At 41.5% G+C, this 19,684-nt stretch overlaps 1 protein-coding gene across 4 annotated transcripts; it reads right to left on the bottom strand.

Annotated features, from left to right (window-relative positions):
* Window positions 1-3,389: 3,389 nt before the first annotated feature.
* Window positions 3,390-18,578, bottom strand: SUGP2 (SURP and G-patch domain containing 2). Of its 4 annotated transcripts, none has more exons than XM_032203861.1 (10): window positions 18,348-18,578; window positions 15,559-17,211; window positions 14,557-14,674; window positions 13,457-13,965; window positions 13,186-13,297; window positions 11,852-12,369; window positions 10,841-10,905; window positions 10,014-10,150; window positions 6,483-6,603; window positions 3,390-6,298 (listed from the first exon to the last, which is right to left on the bottom strand). In XM_032203861.1, exons 1-9 carry the CDS (start codon window positions 18,460-18,462, stop codon window positions 6,483-6,485), a joined length of 3,348 nt encoding a protein of 1,115 aa, XP_032059752.1. In that variant the 5' UTR covers window positions 18,463-18,578; the 3' UTR covers window positions 3,390-6,298. The 4 variants fall into 4 exon arrangements, with proteins under 4 accessions (XP_032059752.1, XP_032059753.1, XP_032059754.1 ...); XM_032203862.1 differs by having other exon boundaries at window positions 3,390-5,541; XM_032203863.1 differs by having other exon boundaries at window positions 3,390-5,428.
* Between the last annotated feature and the right edge of the window lie 1,106 nt (window positions 18,579-19,684).

The following is a 19,684-nucleotide window of genomic DNA, read 5'->3' as shown; positions in this document are numbered from 1 at the left end:
CAACCATGCTATGAAAAAAGAATTTATATTGTATTAAACTAGTTTCAATCAGATACTCTTGCGCCTGAAATTTTGGCAGCACACCTAAAAGAATATGCCCCCCAGCCAACTCAAAGCAAAATTAAAGCTAGGTAGTGTCATCTGCAATTACAGAAACCACGAAGTCAGATTCCACATCTGCTTTCATGAAGGGAATCTCTGTTCTGTTTGCACTTTCATCTGGTGGCAACGCCAACAGCTGAGGAAACTGTTCACATTAGCATAAGCCAAGTCAAATATTGTGTTAAAATAGTTTTAAATTAATAAATCAGGTTGGAAACTTCAAAATACTATTAAATAACTTGTGTTTGACCCTGTACTGTAATCCAGCGTGTGATTCTGCACAGGTATTGCCCATGCCTGTAAGTGCCAAAATGTTTTCTTGGCCACCAGCAGAGGCCTCCTTCGATATGACCGTGCTATTTGGGAACAGACGTTTTCCACACACTTCAGACTTTCCCATGCCCAGCTTTGCTCACAGCACCTGGGACATCTAGTCCTGGCAGTAAACGACACCAGGCGCTTGTGACCATCCCATGCCATTGTTCTTTCTGTGGAAAAAAAAATTAATTCCCAGCCCGGATTCCCATAGCACGTTGCTCCAACCCCTTCCCTGAGGGGCATTGCTGGGCGGCACCTGTGGCGCAGCAGAGCAGAGGTGGCCCAAACCTGAAGGACAGGAGCAGGGCCACCCAGCCACACCACAACCATTGCCCCTCAGGGGATAACCCCAAACCCAGCACCCCACACCGCAACCCCTGAGGCCGGGCATGGACCCCGCTCCCACCCCCCTAAGATGGCCGCAGCGCCTCAGGGAGCGGCGCTCCCGTCACAACCCCGCATGCTGTGACCGAGGCCTGGGGGCCGTGGCCGCTTGGGGTCCCCACACCAGGCGACGTGAGGGGACTTCAGAGGGAATAGAAGGAAAATCCCACTCCCCGGTGCCTAATGAAGCCCCTCGTTCCCTCTGGCTTTCCTAGCGCATGCTTCTCCAGCACCACGGTGGGGCCAAGGTGTGGAAGTGACTGGTGGCAGGTGGCAGGGACAGTTGCTTTTTATTTCTCTTCTCTCCGTGCCAAATTACACCCAGAACAATATGTCTTCTTTATTATTAGTAGTAGTAGTATTTAGTATTTATTATATAGTATCATATAGTGGTTACACACAGGATTAAATGGTGAGTTTGGGAGGTGCATACACATCACATACGTACACATCTGAGAAGGGATCCACATCCTCAGAGCGACTTACGTGTCACTGCCAGCACTGAACAGGAACAGTTATTTCACTGGAGTTTTCTGTATGTGGTGTACACGATAAATCAGAACTGCACCAAACTGCCTTTACCACCCTTCCTCCCACTAACAATGGAAAATAGCCCACAGTAACTGCTGAGGCAAATAAAGCCAGAATTTATGGATTGGGACTTGTCAATTTTCTCTCATTTTAGATTGTTTTTCAAAGTTCTGATTTCCTATCCAACAACAGTTCCAGTTTCTGAAACAGGTCTTGTAAACTGTTGAAAGATAGGAACTTTTGTTAATCCCATGAATGAAATAGTCTGTAACAGACAACTGCCAAAGAGGAAGTTGTTTAAAAATAGGATTTTCTTCCTTTGTATTTGCCGCTTTTCCATTGCTTCATTACCTAGGGGCAGGATAATGAGATATGACTTCCCTCTCAGAGCAAAGTCTTGGCTAGGAAGTGATTTTCAAGGAAATTAGCACAACTTTCTAATGACATGAATTAGGCACCAAAGACTGAAGAGAACACACTGTGTGCTAGCACTTTCTTAAACAGCAGTAACTTTATTGCCCACAGATAATGCAAACATTTTCCACACTTGCTGCAATCCAGCAAGTTACCTACTTAACAAGGTTCACAAAAACTAGTTATTTCCGAAGTACCCTAGTGTTCTTTGAGCATATTCTCATTTCAGGTGTTTATTATTGCTCAAATCTACAGTCTGGTTGTGATTGGCCACTCAGTCATGAGATATGCAGAATGACAGATGGTACAGCACTTCCAGGAGTTCATTTTCAATTAGAAAATATACCTGCTTGTAGGATAGAAAACAATCCAAAATAACAGTATTTGAATTTCTGAGTCCAGACTTTCTTTGGGCACCATACATCAGGATTAACTTTAAAGCAGAACGGAATATCAATAGAAAAAAAATACTGTACATTGATTTTGAGAAGTAACATCTCAGCACAGATTAAGTGTTCATACTAAGGATGCTGTAGTGTTGTCTAAAATAAACAAACAAAAACCAATAAATAGGAAAAATATCACTGATATTACACCAAAGAAAAGCCTTGAAGGCAAAAAAAATCCATATTACTCCAACACAATTACTCCAAACAGTGTATTATTTATTAACTATAGTTCTTTTACTCTGTTAGAGCACCTCCCCCAAAATGGGGATCTCCTTATTTCTCTCCAACGAGAGCAAGCATCCCTTCTTCTAGAACCAGGTCCTTAAATATAATAAATTGTTGAAGGCAAAGGAGGAAAAGGAAGAAAAAGGCATAGCCAGGACCTCAGCTTGTCTAGTAAAGCATGCCACAGCTGTCAGTATAAAAGCAAGGGACAGGACACCTAGCCAGTATCTTTAGCAAAATAAACACTCTCACTTCACCTCTAAATAGAAGGTGGCTGCACAATTGTTAAATTTCATTTTGTTGCAATTTTCCCCCTCATATCCTGTCTTATAAAGGAATTTGAATTTAAAGGCAACAGTAAACCACACACACATACGTAAAGAGAAAGCTTTGCTCTCTTTAAGTCAGTACGTAAAGAAAATCAGAGAGACAACTAATTCCTGGGATATGGGAATAAAAGGTAAAACTCTTGCATTCTGACTGGGGCACCTTGGTTTTGGCATTCCTGTGGAGTAACACTGCTGTGTATGGGTTTAAAGCACTGGAAGCCACATGAAACAGTGACTAAGAAATGATTTAGTGGGTATTCTCAACAGAAACACTTAGCAGCACAGAAACAGAGGGACCTTCCTTCCCTCGTACACTATAAAATCCTGCTTTACACTAATGTAACACTGCGTAATCTCAATTCCACTTGTTAGTGCCAAAAATGATGCATATCTCTTACAGATGGCCAAATTCACAAGCAAAACATTTAAACCAGAAATTGTTTAGTTCTACATTTATTGCAGATATTAAAAGATTAACAATGCTAACATGTTTACTTACACTAAAAAGAAATGTCAGTTATCCAATAACATAAGCAGCTAATGTTACTAGCTAAGCACTACTGCCAATTTGCACGGAACAGAAACTAGCAAATTGCTCTACAAGATTAATGGAAAAAAAAAAAAAAAAAAACAACCAAAAGACAGTAGACACACCACTGAAGTTAGTTAAAATGTTCACTGAAGCTTGCAGTCTTCATGGAAGAGAGCCTGGAACTAAAATAACAGAAAAGAAGCTAGTAAACTTTAAACAAGGCAATGTATCTGCATAACAAACGTTTCACATGTACACGTATTTAAATTTTCATATCAGAGCTGCCTGCAAAAGCAGGACAAAATATAAGGAAATTCCTTTTGGAAAAGGAGCGTAGGGTCATCTCTTGGTAACACAAGATAAAAGTGGCAAACGGCAACCCACTTTGAGAGCAACACTGGAATCTCAGCACCAATACTGCTCTGCTGATATCTCGTCCAAAATTAAAGTTTGGCACAAGAAAGATAGACCACACTACAGTCATCCAGGGTAGCAGATTAAGATTTTCCCAATGTTCACCTTTATTTTCAAGACAGCATTACACTCTGAATTGCAATCAGAAAGGAAAGTACCATTTTCCAATCTGGACACCAACAGTTTTCCCAGATTGGGTAAGTAGGTGTTTAGCAAACGCACCCCAAATGGTACCGTGCCCAACAAACTCAGGTTAAATCAGAATATCACAGAATGCTGATCTGGGCGAGAGAGTGGATTTCAATCCAAAGTGAAACTGCACTTTGCCTTGTGCCTTTTTGCAAGGAGTGTAACATATAATCAAGACTGCTTCCAAAATGTGAACGTCAAAGAAGAGGTGAACTGGAAGTTTGCAAGGAAATACAAATCATGAACAGAAATACTGGCAGCTTCATCAATGAAACTAAAAGAACAGCTTCTGAGTGGATCTGAGAAATAGCTCAGAAGCCAACAATATTGGTTCCAGATTGTCATTCTAAAACAGGCTGTGACTGATAGATCTCCTTTTCGAAAGGCTCGAGTTTTACATTGCATAACTGCTAAACAGGCACAGGAAAGAAAGAGAGGCAGTGAAGAACAAACCCAAACGGGAACTTAACAGATAAGTGTACACTGCCAAATATGGTAACTGATGAACTTTAAAGTAGCCTGTGGTCCAAAATATTCATGGATTTTAAGTACTTCCAAGTAAAGCCTATGAGAACCCCCTAACCTATCCTTTAATCAAGTTTAATAACCAGATAAACTCATTTGTATTTCTGGCCTTCAGGCTTCAGCTTCTTGCAATGTAAAGGTGAAGACACGTGATGCTCATGGAAAAACAACTACCAGCATGATATTTTTCTATACCTGCCATTATGGTTTTATTTACTGATCATGTGCTTCAAAGCAACTAAAACTGAGTGATCAGAAAATTACACCATGACATGATATTGTTTCTTTTGGTTTCACAGACTCATACTGTAAAGAAAAAAAACAAGCTTGCATTTGTAACTAGAACTGGTTGTTACAGGCAAGAAAAGTTTGTTGCTATAGAATGAAAACGAAGACACTCCCTTTCAACCAGCAGGCTTTTTAATAGAGAGAGTATAATTTTGTTCTTTAAACAGCAGGTACAGGCAAGTTGATAACTGAAGAGCACATTTTCTTGCGTATTTGTCAGTTAGAAACTTGAGATGCTGCCACGTTACTGTGGGGTGCTATTAGTGGTGTACCACAAGCTCTTTGCTCTGCAAGAAGCATGATGCAGGATGAAAACATCAGCACTCAATCCTAGTAAGCAGAACATGCGTCAGCTCAAGATAAACTCTTTAAAGAGAATGTCAGTGAAGTAGGTTTCGGTACTGTAACATTCAAGTGAAGACTTTTGACTTGTTTGAGAAAGGAGTATGCTAAAAAGTGTGATATTACATTCTGTCACTTTCAGTAATCCAGTCACAGATCTCTCTCTTATTGATGTGCTAGCCTGAAAAAGATGAATGATTGGACCTTGTGGTAACACTGCTAAAACTTTCATGTCTTCAGAGCTGCTTCACCAAGAAGTTAGGAATTGCTTTTTGTTGAAGCAGAGTAGATTAATCCAGTCTTCTCTTTCAGTATGTTCTGGAATAGTCCCTCAGAACGTCAAGCTTTTTGTCTTATTTCCTGGGATTTTTTCCAATCAAGAACTTCTGCAAAACAAATGTTTAATGGAAACAGAAATAACTCTCTGAACTGATGGTCTTAAAAAACTGATGCTCCGCTTCTGATTATCTGACTTCCAAGTATCTTCCTTCAGCATTTTCTGCAGACAAATGGATTGCACCTGGTCATGACTTAAAACTTCTTTGAGAAGGAAAGAGATTACTCAAGAATTTGCTGGACAAGAGCTGCAAATTTGTGTAAATCAAAAATTACACATAAAATATGTACTGATTGCTTGCTACAATGGAAAACCTTAGCAGCCGAAGTTTTCAAGGAAGAGTTTAGCGTTCTCAGACTCAGATGAACTGAGTTACTCATCCTACACTTATAATATAGAATCCTATATAAAATAAGTACACAGGTAGAGATTCTTCTTGAAATTGGTGTGTAGAGGAAAAGAAACTGCTTTATGCAGACTCCAGAAGTGAATCAGAAGATTAGCCCATCAACAAAATGTAGTAAAATATAAACTGGACTGCCTTGCATTAAGATCTGAATTTCTGAGAAGGTTCTTGGCTTCAGAAAGGAACAGAGCTGAAGCAGGCTAGTCATGTTGCTTTGTAGTAAGCCATCTCATCACAAAACAGGCAAACTTGGCCAAAGAGAGAGGTAAACAGGCACTTCCGAGAACAAAATCAGTTGTTTCTTCCTCAGAAGATGACATCCAAGTTGTTAGCTTGCACAATTAAATACAAGACTAACTTTAACCTTGGAAAATGTTTTAATACATTAGCGTTCAAGTCCACTACTACAGAACAAATTGTTCTTCATACTGGCATACTCTGCTGAAGATCTTTCACACAGCAGCCTTTGCATATCCATGCACTTTCTAGTGAGCGAGTTTCTTTATGTCATACCTAGAAAGTAAGATTTGGGGTAATTCAGCAGTTCAAGGTAGGGCTGGATTTTCTTGAAACGTTAAGGAGCCAGATAAACCCATGGAAACAACCATACTTTCTTGGTAAGAGAAGACTAAAAAAAAAATAATGGTATTTTAATGTTTGCAGGAATTCACAAACCAGACTTGCCCATTGCACATACCTATTTACTTGCTCTTTTCTGCCTGTACATTTGTATCATTCTTTGACGGAAAACATCAAATGCATCTTCTTTATTTTCTTCCCCTGCAACACCCAAGCCCTCCCCTGCAGAGGTAGCACCCCTAGGGAGTAAAATGAATAGTTAGAACACACTGTTTCCGTTACATTTGACAATGTGCAGAAGAGATCTTAACAATACCTTCCAATAGACACAATTCGAGTGGAAAGTACCTCTGCTTCACTTGGGGGGAGGAAGAGAGCAAAGGCTTGGTACCTGACATACCAGATCAACTATAAAATAATGCCCACCTCCCGTTACACATGCAAACACCCACTAGAAGAAAATGTTCCTACCATATTAAGGGAACAGCATAGATAGAATCATCTAACAGATCAAATTCTTACATGAATTTTTGTATTAACCACTTTATTCATGGCAGATAGGATTCTCTGTTGAAAAGATGGTGAAAATTGCCTCGTTTCTTGCAATTCAAAAACTGCAGAAGTCAGAGACATTGAGGAGTAAGTAGGAAACACCACTAACTCTGCATGAAAGATGAAATTTTTACCAAGGGAACATAATGCTGCTTGCCTGAGATTTCTAGTACCCCAAGCAAGCTAAAGTCTTGCACAACAGACACCATAGACAAAACCTGGAGGTCCTGCCCTTTCAAGAAAAAAAAGTCATTAACTCATCTCTCTTCATCCAAACTTGCCAACAGAAGCAGACGGGCCTCAACTATATCAAAACAGCTTTTTACCCTGGAAGCAGATGGGAGAGGATGACCCACAAGAATGCAGAAACACAAATAATTAACAAAAACATCTCTTTCTCCAGGCTATTCGCATAGGCCATACCCATTACCAAGCTAAGATTAATGAAAACTCTGCCACAGGAATGGAACCCCGTGCCAGCTTTATCCTCCAGGTCAGTTACGTAAGTGTTACCTATTAGAGATTTCATTACATGAAGTAGGAAAAACTTCTCAGATTGCCCCATGTACTGAAATTAATCTGAGGATCTTAGAGAAAAATGGTTCTTATCTAAGTTCTGTAATAACAGGTCCACTTAAGCCAAGTAGGTTGTTGTGCAAGTCTAAAAGAACATTCAAAGGCTCTGAGAAGGAAATTCAACTTTACAGTCCACAGCAGAAATCCTGGATGCTCTTTTTATTTCTGAATGGTACTTGAGTCTGACATTGCAGCTGTATGAACAAGTAAAGTCACATTTTAAATTACATTTAGAAGTAAAGCACCTAAAAGATCCTCTTGATTTCTTGATCTAATGAAGGCCTATTGTTCCCACATGGAGTTATATGCTCCCTGCATTTAAGGCCTTCCCAAAAAGAATTTGACAGCTTACAGAATACTAAATACCTTACATATACACACTCTTAAAACACTTATTTGAACTTTTTTTTTTTTTTTTAAGAGCATGAATTCTTTGAAGCAGACACCTCATTTGCTGCTTCCATTACATAATGGCTGCTTCATACTTCCAATTAGAAAGAACACTTTTTTTTTTGCTGATGGTTACACTATAGTTCCTCTTCTAGGCTACTTTCAGAATAAAGAGACTAATCAAAGACATAAGATAATTACTCACTGTAATGTCTATTCCACAACAGTGTTCTGCCTTTAAGTGGGTGTGTTTTGTTTTTTTTTGTTTGTTTTGGTTTTAGGATGCCTCTTGAACTATAGAATTGGCCAGACCCCTAGCTGTGACAATTAAAATTCTCAAGACAGGGAAGAGCAACACAAGGCTAACATCAAAGTCCCTTTAAAATGTTCAGAGTCATCATTTCCTTGAGGAGTCACCACCCAATTTGTAAATCTTTTACAATAACAAATTAAAATACTAGTTGCTCTTGCAACCTTTCAAAGACAAACCATAATTTTTCCAATAAAAACTAGCCTCAGGTTCCACTAACAACTGATGTGCTTCCATGTATCAATTTTAGATACCAGCATTATATAATGATCAAGATAAACTCTATGCTGGGATTGGAGTGGCTACGATTATTAATCCTTCCCGTTTTGCTCAGAGGAGATAAGACAGCACATGGACTTTTAAACAAGTCATCAGTAGAAGAGCTAGGAGGAGAAATGGGGAGGAAAGTGTAGAGGCTACAGGTTGCTAGGTGAAAAAAACAAACAAAACAGCACTGTATCAAAGCAACAAACAAGGGAATGCAAAATGTTAACTTGCACTGGTTTCATTCTCACTGAGATTGTTGTATTGTCCACAGAATGACTTTGGCTGGAAAGTAAAGAGAGGTAGACACCATGAAAACAGTCAGATATGGACTTACCTCTTTGTTACAGAAAAAGTAACCAAGTTTTTGTAAGGGGTACAGAAAGCAGACCTTCACTACTTTGGAAAAACAGTATTTTCACATACTAAAAATGCAGTTCTTAAACACAGCCAGAAACTTTTAGAATGCGAGGGACTAACTGTCAGATGAGCTACAATTAGCCTACGATTAGCTGTGCAGCAAGACTTGTGCTTTAGAAATTAAATAAAATTACTATTATCTTTGCTCCCAACAAGTTCTGAAGTTAAGAACCCAAGGTTCTAACATTTGTGATCACCAGACAGCCATAGGAGAGGTGCACTGCTCTGTCATTGTCCATTTGCTGCAGATAAAAGATCAATGGAAAATAAAGTAATGGCCACGAGACCACAGGGAGCCGTTAGAAAGAAAGGAAAACAAACAACTGGAAGTATGCCACCAATTAAAATGACCAATACTGTGAAAAGCATGAAAAGAAAATAGAAATCCCTGCAGAACCCAGAATGTTAATGCACAAACTATATGCATGGACTTGAAAGCTTAGCAGATGGGCTTAGATAGAAATAAATTGATTCTGCCTCCTTATTCAGTCAGGGAGTTGAAGGAGATATTATCCGTTCTCTGTGCTGGCAGCAGTGGACACTGGATACAGCAACTTTAAAAGACAAAACGAAGATTCAAAAACAAAACTACGCTTAAAAGGAAAAAACACACTTACCTTGCAGATGCACTTACCTCTTTCAGCATGCAGTGGAATGCATTACGTATTTACAGTGAAAATATTTTTGTTGCCTATATCTAGGGAGTACTGTTTATAATATTCCTAAAATCTATTTATGTGTTATGTATGTACCTAGCATGGCAGCAAGGAGATTCCCAAGATAATACTAGGTGTAAAAAAAATAGATAAATACACCAAACAAAACACCTCCTGAATAACAGAGGCACCCAGGGATCTTTAGAAGTGTCCACACCCTGCAGCATTCACACTGCAGCCTTCAGTGATGTCAAATTGCACAGCAAGGAACAGCCACCTTCCAGACCACACTTTGCCCAGCCTGGCCAGAAAAACGCGTGGAGTCTCCACGCTCAACTTTGCTGAGGCCAGAGGCAACATCAAGAAGGAAACAAAACACGGAACTGGCCACATCAAGGTGGGTTAGATTAAAATAGTTGCTACCAGAATCCCAGCCTTTTCCACAGCTGTCAGATTTCTGCATTTTGTTCCCATTACATACACTTTTACAGGCTCTCTGATTCCTTTTCCTCGTGTACCCAGGCCATGTCCTTCTTGCCAGCCCATCTTCTGAAGCATCTGGAAACCTACATTCCTGTTTGTCAGTTTCTTGTGTGAGAATTCTAAATCTTTTGGTTTCTGTGGGGAGGAAAAAAATTTTAAAAAGATTTTGTTGTTTGTATAGAAGAAGATAATATATTAAAAATTAATCCCCCAAAAAAGCGTATAAACTAATTGTCTTTAAGATTCTGGAAATGCAAAATTATGTTTTAAGCAGCACTTCCTGTAGCCACACAAAAAAAGTATGATAATAAACATCTGTATTGCTAGTTTACCAAAAAAAAAAAAAAAATATATATATATATATATATATATATTTTGGGTTCAGAATCTGTTTAATTACATTATTAAAATAGAGTACACTTTCATATTTTAAATGGTAGTTATGTTTTTTTTTTTTTATTAACAACCACTAAATGATCTAATGACTGAATCCATACTACAAATACAGCAGCAGGCAAATGGTATTTCACTAAATGTTCTAAAAAAATTACATTTTCCAAACAGCAATGCACTCCTTTCTTTCTTTTAAGAAAAAAAAAAGGTTAACACACAGCTATTCAATAGTGCTTTAATCATAGAATATTTAATTTTGACAGAAGTAGTTACAAGATAACAGGAGTCATGGCTCTCTTCAGATTTAGTCTTTTTGAGAACCAGGCTTTTACGATTTTAATTTGAATTTTTGACAATAACACATTTTCAGAGGCTATTTTCTATAGACAGTTGATTCTCAGAATGCAATGGCAAACCAGAAGAGTTCTTTACCTTCTTCTTCTTTGTAACTGGGCAACCACGAGGCCTATCATAAGCTATTCTGACAGGTTCGTGCACTGCAAGTCAAATCAAAGACAAGAATCAGCTGTAAAGAAAACCAATTTTAATACAGAATTCAAAAAGTACATGCTCAAGTGGAACTCTAACTCAATGCCTTGGCCTAAGGCCAGAATCATCAAGAAAGATCAGAATGAAAAAAAAAAAACACCACCCAACAACAACAACAAAGAGTCAGACAACTCCCCTCTGCCCCCCAAACTACATAAAAAAAAAAAAGGAGAATCAAGTGCATTCATGCATAGAGTTTGGGATATATCTTGCCAGCAATACACTGATGGATGATAAGGACTTTAGGCCTTCCTTTTCCATGAGCTTCTGTAATACTCTGACAGAAAATTCAGACTGGACCTATATGGGGTTATTGTATATCATTTTCATATCACAAATGACAGCCTTCACCAATAAATATCATTACACAGAGAAAACACATTTGTTAAAGCAGCTGCAGAGCACATATGATCAGCTTTAAGCTACTTATCTCTCAACTTTCATGATATCATGACCCACCTCTCTGCTGTGGCTGTATTGACAAAATTTAGCAGGCCAATCCAAAGTCTAAATATATTTATAGAGTTGTCAGATACTCAAAATGTGTTCAGTGCTATACTTAGGCCTGTTAAACCTGTCATACACTGATGAACTGAAACCTGCAAAAATTACTACTGTGGGTTTTTTAAGCCCCAGAAAAAAGGTAAAATTCACATACATTAGAGGTGAGGAATGATCTTTTATGCAGCTAATCTCTATCTCAAATAACCAAGTTTGCTATTATGCCACAATACAAAAAAAAAGTCACGCCATTTATTCAGAACTTCCTTTTCCATCTCAAGTGAACATTGCATTAATTTTTGTTAATCTTTCAGCCAATAACAATTGGTAACAAAGTACATAAAACACACAAATTCTGTACTGATATGCACAAAACTTACTTGAAGCACTCACCTTTTGGTTCTTCTATGAGGCATATCCTTTTAGAGGCAGGAATCATACCGACTTTCAGAGACTTGCTGCTGATTCGTTTACGGGGAAATAGGGTACCAGGAGCAGGAGTTGATGCCTGTGTTGACAGATTTGGTATAGCACCATCAGATGATGTAGCTAGCTGCTTTTCACCTGTTGAAATTTCCTCTCCTGTCTTGGAAATCAACTCTTCAGCAAGGTTTTCCGCACTTCTACCTGCTGAGATATCATCCTCTTCTCCCTCCTCTGCTTGCTCCATTTCTTCCAAAGGTCGAGAAATATCCTCCTCAAACTCAGCTTCCTCCTCATTGTCTTCCTCCTCTTCTTCTTCATCTTCCTCCTCCTCCTCTTCTGAAATATCCAAGTTTCTCTCTTCAGGTTTAGCATTTTCCCCAGCATCGGTTGCTTCTGGCACAGCACTGAAGTTGATAGATGGACATAACTCATAGACCTTCATGCGGTAAAACTTGAAAGCAGAACTGCTTCGATCCTGTAGAAACCTGAACAAAAATTAGAGTGAAAACTAATATCAGTAAGATTTTCTTATCTACAAGCAATATACTACAAATAAATCTCTTATTAGCTTTTTGAATAGTCATTCAAGATGTTTTTGAAGAACTGTAGGATTCCCCTACAACATGTGCTAAGTACAGCAGTCATTCTCCTTAGCTCTTAAGAGGTGTGGTTCCCAAATTGCATTGTGAAGAATTTAGTACAATTATCTTCATTATGCAGATGGACAAACTAAGACAAAAAGCTAGCTCTAGATCACCCAGAAGGCAAACAGCAGACCCCAGAAGAGAATTCAGGCCTTCCAAATTTCAGTTATGTGGTGTATGTAGAAATAGATTTATTGATTCTGAGGGAGACAGAAAAAACAACAGGGCTCCAATTTTGTTGGCACAGTACAACTAGAAGTGAAAGATCTGTGCTAATTTATGCTGGGGCACATAGGCCATTGTAATCAAAGCCTCATTTAAAAGAAAAAATAAAAAAGATTGAAAACACTTTTGGCAGAACACTTATTTCAAGATGCAAGCTGACTACTTAGGATACAAAAGAAAAAGAATAAATATCTTAGTATACGTGCATTTTGGAGAAATGATTTTCTTTCTTAGTTATTTTGGACATTTACCATTAATAGAGGTGCTGAACAGGACAAGAGGAAGTATTGCTCAAAATCCTCCATCCCTAAACATATCAAATAAAAGCATGCGTGTCAAAAAAATAATAAAAGGAAATCTCACTTTAAAAATCGTTTAGCTAGATTTTGATTTTTCTTACTGGTCAGACAGATAAACGTGTAGGTTACTCACCACAGATCTGGGTTATCTGCACTGTTGTCTATGCTGAACTGCTCAATTTCTGGTCCTACCTGAGCAACAAACTTGGCAAGCTTCTCAGCAGTTTCCATCGTTTTAGCATCCACTGCAGAAAACAGAACACTCCTTATCTACAGAGCCATACAAAACCTACATCGCTGGAAGGTCAGCACAGTTTAGAACTATCTACTTTCACAAAACAAATGATGATTAGAATTTCCAGTTTAATTTGCAGTTTAAAATCTAATCCTGAACTGTCACTTACCATCAGGAAACTGAGAGGGCAACGGTAGGAAAAGTTCAGATGGTGCCAATAAATCCTCAGAATCCGCCTTTTCTTCTGCTGGCAGAGGGGCCTCTGAACTGGTGGCACATTGCAAAGATGAGGTTGCATCAAGAGAAGAATTCTTCTCAGATGTGTTGGCTTCTGACATAGAAGGCTTGGATTCGACTGAACTCTGAAGATGCTTGTCCTGGTGTTTCAGCATTGTGCCAGCTGAAAGCACAGTCTGTGTCCCTATGGTTGCTCTCCTCACCTTCCTTCCTCGAATTCCATGTTGTGCTATAATTCCCAGCCTCTTCCTTTTAAATAGCCTTCTCTTAATACTTGCGACTTTCCTGGCATACAACATAGCTCTGACCGATTCTGTTGCAGCTTCTTCTAGTGTTCTGCCCTCACCACCTGCCTCTTTTCCCAATGATGTCCGTCTCTGCACCTCTGATAACTTCAGCCTGTAGTACTTGTATTCTAGACTATCTTCATCAGACAAGAACCTAAATAAAAAGAAAATTATACACATAAAACAAAGCCTAAACCTGAAAGCCTAAGAGGCAACTTCATTCTGAAAGCAACAAGTAAATATAAAGTATGCCAAGCAAATAAATGATGGAAGGTTTTGACATAAATCTGTTGGCTTGTAATTAATCAGCTATGCTGCAATTCACACATGGAGCGATACTGTCATATTAAAAGATTATTACACTTGGAAGCATCTCAGCTTTCATTTTCCAACATTACTTGTAGAACGCTAGGAAGTCTGAAACGTTACTATATATTTATTTTAACCGCATTCGTTTAATATTTTCACCTTGTAAATGTAAATCATTTTGAGTATCTTGAACTTGGATTGACATACAGTCATTCTTGACAGATCAAAAGGAACGAGGTCTACTACACAAAACAGGAGCAAGAGGACAATTTCCAGGGACATTAGGAAGCATGCGGATTTTCAAATAATCTAGTTAAACATACAACAGGCTTTGATCTTACACCCGTTGAATAAAATAGTGAATTTAATGAAATATAATCCAAACACCTTCAGGAGAGCAAAGCAGTAGCAGGGCATACTGTTCAAACACACCTACCAGTATTCAGGACTGTTCTTTTGAGCATTTCTCTCTTTGGCAGACAAGGTTCCCGAAACAATGCTGTTCACTAGCTGTTCAATTGTCTCTACAATTTTCCGATCAGCTCGCTGGGGGACTGTAGGAAGAAATAAAATGCAGCCATTGAGTTATTTTCATCGTCAGGGTATGAATACATCACCTTTGTTATTCTTTGGCATATTGACGTTTGCGATTTTTCAATGTATTGGCACAAAAAATGCCCTCTCTTGGTACTGAAGGAAATTAAGGAGAATTAACAAAATAAGTCCATTTGAGCACTACTCTGAAAGGGCTAAGTTGCAAATTATTAGTCACTTGGTGTCGGTGTTGCAAGACCTCGCTGCAAAAGTATCCAAAGTTCAATTAGGGAAGAGCAGATGAGTACAGTCATGGCTAGGAATGCTTTAGACAGGATGAACTGGCCTAAGACAGCAGGGAAAATGGCATTCCTATAGATTTTATGTAAACAACTTAAAAATATGGGCCTGCATCTGATAAAACTGGTAATGGTAACGTCTCGGACTCTGCTTATATGCCAATATTTATTCTGTAACGTAGCCAGCTGCAGGTGTGGTCATGGCCTATCTGGAAGATGTGATGTTAAGAGGATAGGGCAGCTGAGGCAGGCAAATTGTGCCAGCTGAAAGCACAGTCTGTGTCCCTAGGTTGCTCTCCTCACCTTCCTTCCTCAAATTCCATGTTGTGCAATAATGCACGAGGTGAAAATCCTTGAGTTGAAACATTCACACACGTGGGAGAGGGCAGGAAGGGGATGTACTTCCATCTGTACAGCCTGGCACAGAACTGGAAGTGATAGCTACAGCAGACAAAATTACCTGCCTCAGCACTGCTAGGGATTTACATGGAGTTCCCAGAACTTGGAATTCCTGACCTAGTAAAGCCATAAAAGATACGAGATGAAGCAGTAGTGACAAATAAAGCAACTATGTACTGCGAGGCATTCTACAGCCGTTCACTCACTTGTAACTTGAGTGTCAGGAGGGGATTTTTGAAGCTGTACTGTGGACTCTGCTTCAGCTTTTTTCATCTGAATTGGATATCCACTTTTCTCTAACCAAGCCTTCAAGTTTTCAATGTACTCTCTTCCAAACAATGTGGAATCGTCGAAATTGGGGAATAGCGTCGGTGCTGGAGCCATTTCCTGGAGCCCTACAGCTTCAAGTATTTTCTCTTGCCTGAAAACAGATGCTAACGCGAAGGTCTGACCCAGAAGTGCTAAAGACTTACGACAAAGAGAAACAGTGGTCTCAAAAGCACTTGCCATTACTCTGGGGTTACCAAAACCACTGGTCTTAATGCTTAACTCGTAAGCATTGCAGGCCATGAGCAGAGGTGTAACACCTTTTAGCAGGCGGTCTTGTAGCCTCATTATATATTTATCAAAAGGTTTTATTATTTCAAAGAAGCAGTTCTTTGTTTTCACAGCACCCTTGTCCAACAGCATATTTAAAAATTCATTGTCCACCTTGGGAGTTTTCAAAGCAGCATGTTGTAAACTCTTGATAGTGTAGAAACAGTAATCTCTGTGTTCTGGCTTGAGGGAGCATTTGAACGAAGCAAGCATTTTCGCACAGGTTTCTGTCTCCAGCTCAAAGAGAGCTCCGAAGAGCCGGGAAAATTCCGCATCGTTTTTTATGGCGTGAAATCCAGCCCACTTTATGATTTGTATTCCAAACGTTGAGAAAATGTCAGACTTGTCCACAAGATCAAAATTGAGATTTCTAAAAACGTGCGCAGGCTTCGGAAGCCTGAGAATAGGTCTCTGGGCTGTTAGAGCTGGCCTTTGAATAGGGCGCTGGAGAGGCACCGGCCTCAGGTTAGGGCGTTCAGCAATTTCTGGCAGTTGATCAGGTTGCACAGCTGGCTTCTGCTCAGGGCCTGGCTGCAGTTTTTTCGTGTTCCACTTCTTTAGGGGAGCTTTGATATCTCCTTTGAATATTTTCGTTTTAGCAGCGCCCCTCGCAATACGTTTTCCTCGCAGAACTCTGCCCCTGCCAATGTTGCCCCTCCGCACCGGGGGTCGGAACTCGCTGTCAGACTGAATCCCAAACTCCACCTCGTACTCCTGGCTTTCCATGTTGCCATACTCCTCTTCCATGAGTCCCGGCGATCTAAAATCACCTAAAATATCCGCAGAACTAAAGTCAGCTTCATGCGGTCCAGTGGATTCCCAAGAGTCGGGATGCCCGTAGTCCTGGTCATGAGAAGCCAGGTTCCCAAACTCCCTGTCGTGAGCTGCGGGGTGCCCGTACTCCTGATCGTGAGAGGCCGGGTGCCCGTACTCCCGGTCGTGAGATGCTGGGCGCCCGTACTCCCGGTCATGCGTAGCCGGGCGCCCGTACTCTCGGTCACGAGCTGCTGGGCGGCCAAATTCCCGTTCTCGAGATGCTGGGTGGCCAAACTCCCGGTCACGAGTCACCGGGCGGCCGTACTGTTCGTGGTAATAGTTCTCTTTCCTAATGAGAGGGCTCGCAGCTCTGTAAGATGGTCCTGGGAAGTCATCTCTAGGGTCTTCACTCCATTCATCGTGGGGATGGTGCTGGGCATTGTCGTATCGTCCATCATCGTGGAAATTGTCTTCGTATCTTGGTCTTGGGACAGGCCTTGAATGAGCTGCAATGATAAAAACATAAATACGCTGATGCACTGAAGTAGTCTTAGGAAAAAAAAAATATAATAGGCACATTTAGACGCTTGCAGAGTCAATGTACCAAAACTTTTGAAGAACAGTGTGCATCCCAAACTTTAGGATAGCCCTGTTTGCTTTTCTATATCCATTGAACATCTCATAATATGTAAAAAGCAACAAATGACCCAAAATGCCTATGTGTACATTGCAAAACAATTTATTAAATCCTCTTCTGCTCTTGTTAAAGCTGAAATAGAAGTTCTGCTAGAAAGCCTCTTTTCTACTCGATCACAACTTTCTCAGTCTAGGAAGATTCCAATATTGTGTGAATAATGCTTCTACTGAGACCTCTCTAGTGTAAAAAAATCAGAAGCTCTGTTCTCACTCCGAATGCCAGGATTCCGCAGCTGAACAGAAGATATTTTCTACAAATTCATATGCAATCATCTGAGATAACACTGCAGTCAGAAATACTAGAATTTCCTGTACGGTATCCAGGAATCCCAAATCTGGAACTTAAATTCAGAAGGCAAAAGATTAAGTATTTAAAAGAAGTAATTCCTTTGAAGCTAAGACAACTTAAAGAAAACAGATCTCGTTTTAAAACACCCAGCTTTGTATGAATGTAATCCATGTTATTTATCTAGACATTTTAAATATGAAATTTGGGAGACAAAAGAACTTGCAGATGTTTTGTATGCATTCCCTAAATTAAAATCCCACTTTTAGTTTTTTTTTTTCTCTAAAAATAACACAAAATACAAAGATTCAAAAGCCTCAAATGCACTCTTACATTTATTTAACTTATCAGACATCAACAGAATTCCACCCTGCAGTGATGTCTCTGGAGACCGCCCTGAAATTGGACCCACTCTCAGATGCAGCCCAAACAGAATTCCTTTGTTTAAAATTCGGGTTTTGCCTGGAATTTGCACTCCACATTAAAATAGCGTTAGCCATACCAAGCCATTAGCCTCTAAAACGAAAATGGATGTGGAAAAACACCAGCACGAGTCCACGTTTCTGGCAAATACGCCTAAGCAGCAGCCAAGAAATCGAAGAGAGCTATTGCCACGGCAGCCGCTGTAATCCACGGCACGTCATGCCTGGGTTCCTTTACCTTTAAAATGATGGATTGTGTCGTCTATAGCGTCAGTCCGCTCCATGCGATACCTCTTAACTTTGTCCTGCACCACAGCATCAAACGTCTCCCGTGTGATCCGCCGAGAGGCCATTTTTCCCCCTGTAGCAAAACAGCACAATGCGGTCCCTGACCGGGGCACGGCCGCCGGAGAGATCCTCCCGCTGCCGGCACATTCCGGGCGCCCACTGGGTTCAGCCAAGGCGGATTCCCGAGAGTGCCTGGTGGCGGCAGCTCCTCCCTCAGTCCCCCCCTCAAGCCTCTCAGCTCTCCCCTCAGCCCTATTAGCTCCCCCTCAGCCTCCTCTGCTTCCCCTCACGCCCCCCCATCCCTCAGCTCCCCCTCATCCCTCTTAGCTCCCCCTCAGCCCCCTCATCTTCCCCTCAGCCCCCTCCTCAGCACCCTTTCTCAGCCCCCTTATCTTCCTCCTCAGCCTGTCTTCAGCTGCCTCATCTTCCCCTCAGCCCCTTCATCTTCCTCCTCAGCCCCCTCATCTTCCTCCTCAGCCCCCTCATCTTCCCGTCAACCCTTTCTCAGCCCCTCACGTTCCCCCTCAGCCCCCCATCTTCCCCCTCAGTCCCTTATCTTCCCCCTCAGCCCCTCTTTAGCTCCCTCATCTTCCCCTCAGCCCCCTCAGCTCCCTTCTCAGCCCCTCTTCAGCCCCTTCATCTTCCCCCTCAGCCCCTCTTTAGCTCCCTCATCTTCCCGTCAACCCCTTCTCAGCCCCTCATGTTCCCCCTCAGCCCCCCATTTTCCCCCTCAACCCCCATCCTCCCCTAAAGCCCCTCATCCCCTTCATCTTCCTCACATCTCCCCTTCTCAGCCCCCTTATCTTCCCCCTCAGCCCCTCTTCAGCCCCCTCATCTTCCCCCTCAGCCCCCCATCTTCTCCCTTAACACCCCCCACCTTCCCCCTCAGCCCCTTCATCTTCCTCTCATCTCCCCTTCATCTTCCCCCTCAGCCCCTCTTCAGCTCCCTCACCTTCCCCCCAGCCCCCTCATCATCCCCTCAGCCCCTTCTCAGCCCCTTCTCAGCCCTTTCTCAGCCCCCCCATCTCCCCTCAACCCCCTCCCATCCCCCCCGCGCCCAACCTGAGGCGAAGCCCGGCGTGAGGGGGGCAACACCCGCAACCACCACCACCACCTCCCGCCCTCCTCACCCCTCAGCGGGCCCCCCCCGGGCCCTGGCAGCCCGCCGCCCCTCTCGGAGGCCCCGTGAGGAGGGGAGGCCCCGCCCCGCCCCACGGACCCGCCCCGCCGGGCCCCGGCCCTGCCCTCACCGAGGCGGCGGCGCCCCCCGCCCGGCCCCGCACCCCC

This window comes from Aythya fuligula, chromosome 26 (genome assembly GCF_009819795.1).
Source record: "Aythya fuligula isolate bAytFul2 chromosome 26, bAytFul2.pri, whole genome shotgun sequence".
Lineage (NCBI taxonomy): Eukaryota > Metazoa > Chordata > Aves > Anseriformes > Anatidae > Aythya > Aythya fuligula.
This window is presented reverse-complemented; position numbering and strand designations above follow the sequence as displayed.

Bases quoted from the DNA above. Each gene is read 5' to 3' on its own strand.
- SUGP2 (XM_032203861.1), bottom strand. From the start codon at position 18,462: ATGGCCTCTCGGCGGATCACACGGGAGACGTTTGATGCTGTGGTGCAG. The intron at 14,675-15,558 runs GTGAGTGAACGG...TTCTTCCTACAG, and splicing joins TCCTGACACTCAAGTTACAA to TCCCCCAGCGAGCTGATCGG. The intron at 10,151-10,840 runs GTAAAGAACTCT...TCCTCCCCACAG, and splicing joins CAGTTACAAAGAAGAAGAAG to AAACCAAAAGATTTAGAATT.